The sequence below is a fragment of the Oncorhynchus kisutch genome, linkage group LG28, assembly GCF_002021735.2.
Source record: "Oncorhynchus kisutch isolate 150728-3 linkage group LG28, Okis_V2, whole genome shotgun sequence".
NCBI classification, from domain to species: Eukaryota; Metazoa; Chordata; class Actinopteri; order Salmoniformes; family Salmonidae; genus Oncorhynchus; species Oncorhynchus kisutch.
Window position 1 is genome coordinate 19,578,951 of NC_034201.2, and position 6,414 is coordinate 19,585,364.

Here is a 6,414-nt window from a genome sequence, read left to right on the forward strand (position 1 = left end):
GTGTATCTGTCACTTAGCAACATTGGTAGAGATGTGTAAATTAAAAAGCAGGTCCAGACTCTTACCCTGTGTCTTGTGCCCTGTGGTTTTTTAGGTGACGTGGACTCCGGACACAGACAGGGGTCGTGTCAGGGGGCTGCAGCAGACCTCCTTAGAGAAACTGTCAGTGGAGGAGTTCAGACACAGGGGCATCAGCAGCCTCACCCTGCGCTACTCACAGGCCAGTAACAAGGACATTCAGTAAGACATACTACTGTTACTCTCAAACTCTAACCCTAACCATTCACCTGCTGGGAGTGTCCAAAATGTTATCTGAGAGGTCCAAACATGTCATCTAAAAAGTCCTAGAATCTTATCTTAATCCCTAACCCTATCCTCACCCTGCGTTACGGTTACTCACAGGCTAGCATGTCCAATAACTATTTATCTTGGTAGGGACTTCCTGGTGAACAACATGAGTGTGATGGTGTACCCGGTGAATGAGCCGTGGCTCTACTCAGTGCTGTGGTGCAGCGGAGTGCCTTCTGTCTCCTCCGACGCCCCCCAGGTTCTCCGCAAGGTGCCCTACCCCATCTGGCTCATGGTAAGAATCTCCGTCTACACCACTTCATTGCATTAACTACACTTTTGGTACAGTATAGACGTATGGAAGAAACCCAGTGTAACAGTCAATTTTCTATGACTGGGTACACCTTTTAACTGCTACAGTACAGAGGCTGGGGACCGCAGGGGAGAGTACAGATAGTGACTAGGGGTCAGCAGAATAGCTGGGTAAGAGCGAAGTGAGGCATGGGGACACAGCAGCAGACCCAACGACACAGCTCGAGACTAGGACTTAAAACTCAAGTAGTTTCATTCATGTTCTGATAGACATCGCATGTTCATCATGATGAGAGTTACAGTATATTTGTGGTGATGCTGCGATCTAGTGGTGGATGTTGGTTCTGAACAGCTGTTCTTGTTTCCAGAGCCCATATGAATACTGCTTAGTCTGGATCACTTCAGATCTTGTCTCCATCGCCATAGTTACAGGAATATTCATCTTTCAAAAGTAAGTACCCATTTTCCATTACGATCAAACTGAATCTCCTTTCATTTAGCTGTGTATGGTTGTGTATTTGCAGCATACCCCTCACCCTCACACTTTTGAGTATTTACAGAGTATTGCAATAGCAATGCAGAGTTCTCTACTACACTGATCCCTGATGAAAGCTGGATGCACACACTTCGGTGATATGTCTGCTCTGCTCCATTGTCTAGTCTGATGTACTAAGTGTTTCTTAGGACTGTTGTGTAAATGTAAAGGTCTGTGTGTTCTGAACTTTGTGTTGCGTAGCCTTCTGCTTCTAAACTGACGCTTCTGCTCTTTCCCTTTCCCTGCCCTGTCTCTCTCTCCTCCTCATCTGGCAATTTCTCTCCTTCTGTTTGTCCATATCATATTTTTTTCTTATGTCCTCTTTCATTCCCTCCTCTCTCTTGTTCTTCCCTATTTGTCCTCTGTTCTGCCTGATCTGTTCTGACTGATTTTGTTCTGCCTGATCTGCATGCTACGTTTCTCTGCTGCACTCTGGCGTCTGTCAGCTATCACTTGATCAGGTAACTGGGGTGACTCCCATGTTGCTTTGTTATTTTCTGTCCTTGTGCTTTAATTGTGCCTGAAGCTCTAACGCTTGTACTCAGTGTACACTGTTTCTTTTAGATATGTATTCATCAATATGGAGTCGTCATTTGACTATGCTTATATTGACTCTAAATGTGTCCCTGACTGTGCGGTGTCGCCCTGTCAGATGGAGGATGAGTGGCATGCAGAACTACAACCCAGAGCAGATCATGCTGAGTGCTGTGACACGCCGGCCCAGCCGAGACGTCAACATCATGAAGGAGAAACTCATATTCTCAGGTCCGTAATAAATCAAATATAATATAGGCATTTAGCAGACACTTTTTTTTATCCAAAGCAACTGACAGAACTGTTGGAAGTTGACACGGAAACATACAGTATAATCAGTATGTAGCCCATGCATGTATCAAACCCACAACCCTGATGTTGCTAGCACTATTCTTCAACTAACCCACTGAACCAAATCAGGAATGGAAAAGAGTGAGGGTCAAAGTTGAACTCTTTTTTTTTTTCTCTCTCTCCTTTTTTAGAGGTAAGCAATGGAGTAACCAATACAGATGAACATTTATATCCAGAGAATGGCTATGACATTGGGCAGTACAAGTGAGCTGTGTCTGTATACCTGGAGAATGGCCAGGACAATGCACACTACAGATGAATTGTCTCTGTACCTGTTTGAGCTGTTTGTGCTAATTACACTTATGACTGCATCACACGGAGACTGCAACAGACAGAATCACAATGGCTGCTACTTTAAACTTAGATGTTTCCGCCAACATGTTAGAAGTTGTGAATGTTCAATGTTTTGAAGACTGTTGATCTACTTGCTGGAATGACCTTTTTAAAAGTTGTATTTCAAGCTCTGAAGGATCATGGGATGTTTTTTCTTCTCAACTGTACACTTTTGTAAATATGACTTTGTTTTTCAATGATTTTCTTTTCCCTCTGAGAGGATTGTCATGGTTTGGTGTTCTAAATAGTATGCTATTATAAGACTGAATTCACTCTCATGATGAGTAGTGTGTGTCCTCTCCTATCGATGTGTGAAGGACATTTTAGCATCATTGGGAATGTACACTGTTCTTGCATTGTGGTTATACAGGTATGAACATGAAGGGAATTCAATAGTCAACATAGTCCATGTTGCAATCATATTTTCTCTGCCTATTTTGTCATGCCATGATTGGTTTGCTTTAGGTTGAAGTTATTATATCCTTATCGCTTCACGTGGCTGCCTTTTTGTAAACTAGTTTCCTGGTATGTTACAATAAGAGTCTGTTGCAGCGGCAGTGTGTTTCAGTACTTATATTGTTATATGACACAATACCTATAAATAGTATTTCAGGAACAGTACCAGTCAAAAGTTTGGATACACCTACAGTACTCATTCCAGGTTTTTTCTTTATTTTTACTATTTTCTACATTGTAGAATAATCAAAACTATTGAATAACACATATGGAATCATGTGGTAACCAAAAAAGTGTTAAACAGATCAAATATATTTTACATTTGAGATTCTTCAAAGTAGCCACCCTTTTCCTTGACCGCGTTGCACACTCTTGGCATTCTCTCAACCAGCTTCCTGAGGTAGTCAATTAGAATGCATTTCAATTAACAGGTGTGCCTGGTTAAAAATTAATTTGTGGAATTTCTTTCTTTCCTTAATGTGTTTTAGCCAATCAGTTGTGTTGTGACAAGGTAGGGGTGGTATACGTAAGATAGCCCTATTTGGTAAAAGAACAGCTCAAATAAGCAAAGAGAAATGACAATCCATTATTACTTTAAGACATGAAAGTCAGTCAATCCGGAAAATTTCAAGAACTTTGAAAGTTTCTTCAAGTGCAGTCTCAAAAAACCATCAAGCGCTATGATGACTGGCTCCCATCATGACATCTGTTGCAGAGGATAATTTCATTAGTTACCAGCCTCAAAAATTGCAGACCAAATAAGTGCTTCACAGATTTAAAGTAACAGACACATCTCAACATCAACTGTTCAGAGGAGACTGCGTAAAATAGGCATTCATGGTCGACTTGCTGCAAAGAAATCACAACTACAGGACACCAATAAGAAGAGACTTGCTCTGTCTTTGTGAGACGCAAAGTAGGTGAATGGATCATCTCTGCATGTGTGGTTCCCACCGTAAAGCATTGAGGACGAGGTGGTATGGTGCTTTGCTGGTGACACTGTCAATGATTTATTTAGACTTCAAGGCACAATTAACCAGCATGGCTACCACAGCATTCTGCAGTGATACACTATCCCATCTGGTTTGCACTTAGTGGTACTATCATTTGTTTTTCAACAGGACAATGACCCAACACACCTCCAGGATGTGTAAGGGCTATTTGACCAAGAAGGAGAGTGATGGAGTGCTACATCAGATGATCTGGCCTCCACAATCCCCCGACCTTGACCCAATTGAGATGGTTTGGGAAGAGTTGGACTGCAGCGTGAAGGAAAAGTGTTCAGCATATGTGGGAACTCCTTCAAGACTGTTGGAAAAGCATTCCAGGTGAAGCTGGTTGAGAGAATGCCAAGCGTGTGCAAAGCTGTCATCAAGGCAAAGGGTGGCTACTTTGAAGAATCTATAATATAAAATGTTTATTTAACACTTTTTTGGTTACTACATGTTTCCATATGTGTTATTTCATAGTTTTGATGACTTCACTATTCTACAATGTAGAAAATAGTCAAAATAAAGAAAAACCCTTGAATGAGTAGGTGTTTCAGATCTTTTGACTTGAACTACACTGCTCAAAAAAATAAATGGAACACTTAAACAACACAATGTAACTCCAAGTCAACCGGGGTGGCAGGGTAGCCTAGTGGTTAGAGTGTTGGACTAGTAACCGAAAGGTTGCAAGTTCAAATCCCCGAGCTGACAAGGTACAAATCTGTCGTTCTGCCCCTGAACAGGCAGTTAACCCACTGTTCCTAGGCTGTCATTGAAAATAAGAATTTGTTCTTAACTGACTTGCCTAGTTAAATAAAGGTAAAATTAAATCACACTTCTGTCCACTTAGGAAGCAACACTGATTGACAATAAATGTCACATGCTGTTGTGCAAATGGAATAGACAACAGGTGGAAATTATAGGCAATTAGCAAGACACCCCCAATAAAGGAGTGGTTCTGCAGGTGGCAACCACAGACCACTTCTCAGTTCCTATGCTTCCTGGCGGATGTTTTGGTCACTTTTGAATGCTGGCGGTGCGTTCACTCTAGTGGTATTATGAGACGGAGTCTACAACCCACACAAGTGGCTCAGGTAGTGCAGCTCAACCAGGATGGCACATCAATGCGAGCTGTGGCAAGAAGGTTTGCGGTGTCTGTCAGCGTAGTGTCCAGAGCATGGAGGCGCTACCAGGAGACAGGCCAGTACATCAGGAAATGTGGAGGAGGCTGTAGGAGGGCAACAACCCAGCAGCAGGACCGCTACCTCCGCCTTTGTGCAAGGAGGAGCACTGCCAGAGCCCTGCAAAATGACCTCCAGCAGGCTACAAATGTGCATGTGTCTGCTCAAAGGGCCAGAAACAGACTCCATGAGGGTGCTATGAGGGCCCAACGTCCACAGGTGGGGGTTGTACTTACAGCCCAACACTGTGCAGGACGTTTGGCATTTGCCAGAGAACACCAAGATTGGCAAATTCGCCACTGGCGCCCTGTGCTCTTCACAGATGAAAGCAGGTTCACACTGAGCATGTGACAGACGTGACAGAGTCTGAAGATGCCGTGGAGAACGTTCTGCTGCCTGCAACATCCTCCCGCATGACCGGTTTGGCGGTGGGTCAGTCATGGTGTGGGGTGGCATTTCTTTGGGGGGCCGCACAGCCCTCCATGTGCTCGCCAGAGGTAGCCTGACTGCCATTAGGTACCGAGATGAGATCCTCAGACCCCTTGTGAGACCATATGCTGGTGCGGTTGACCCTGGGTTCCTCCTAACGCTAGACCTCATGTGACTGGAGTGTCAGCAGTTCCTGCAAGAGGAAGGCATTGATGCTATGGACTGGCCCACCCGTTCCCCAGACCTGAATCCAATTGAACACACCTGGGACATGTCTCGCTCCATCCACCAATGCCATGTTGCACCACAGACTGTCCAGGAGTTGGCAGATGCTTTAGTCCAGGTCTGGGAGGAGATCCCTCAGGAGACCATCCGCCACCTCATCAGGAGCATGCCCAAGCATTGTAGGGAGGTCATACAGGCACGTGGAGGCCACACACACTACTGAGCCTCATTTTGACTTGTTTTAAGGACATTACATCAAAGTTGGATCAGCCTGTAGTGTGGTTTTCCACTTTAATTTTGAGTGTCACTCCAAATCCAGACCTCCATGGGTTGATAAATTTGATTTCCATTGATAATTGTTGTGTGATTTTGTTGTCAGCACATTCAACTATGTAAAGAAAAAAGTATTTAATAAGAATATTTCATTCATTCAGATCTAGGATGTGTTATTTTAGTGTTCCCTTAATTTTTTTGAGCAGTGTATATGTGGAAATAAAGCAATAGATGTGTCACTTTATCTTGGGGAAACATGACTGTGTAGTTGTACATCATACACTATGGATATATATATATTTTTTACCTCTGTGCAAATGTACTTACTGTCATTTTTAAAGTGTTTCTAGTCGATAATAAACCCCATAGTTGTGTGAGTTGGCAAAACAAGTATATTTTTAAATTGCAGTGTTTGACAGATCTGTTCCTTAAGAGTCCTGATAGTGCTATTATAAACATTTCTCCATTCATTATAAATGGCACACTGCTAACAACAGAATGGTCAAAT

At 43.1% G+C, this 6,414-nt stretch overlaps 1 protein-coding gene across 2 annotated transcripts in view; it reads left to right on the forward strand.

Annotated features, from left to right (window-relative positions):
- Positions 1-3,064, forward strand: part of LOC109872434 (glycerophosphodiester phosphodiesterase domain-containing protein 5) — a 41,690-nt gene extending 38,626 nt beyond the window's left edge. For both annotated transcript variants that reach the window (XM_020463636.2, XM_020463635.2), the window contains exons 12-16: positions 95-240; positions 436-583; positions 969-1,051; positions 1,788-1,900; positions 2,152-3,064. In XM_020463636.2, the coding sequence (XP_020319225.1) occupies positions 95-240; positions 436-583; positions 969-1,051; positions 1,788-1,900; positions 2,152-2,228 (567 nt within the window). In that variant the 3' untranslated portion in view covers positions 2,229-3,064. The remainder of the gene's footprint in view (positions 1-94; positions 241-435; positions 584-968; positions 1,052-1,787; positions 1,901-2,151) is intronic.
- Positions 3,065-6,414: the final 3,350 nt, after the last annotated feature.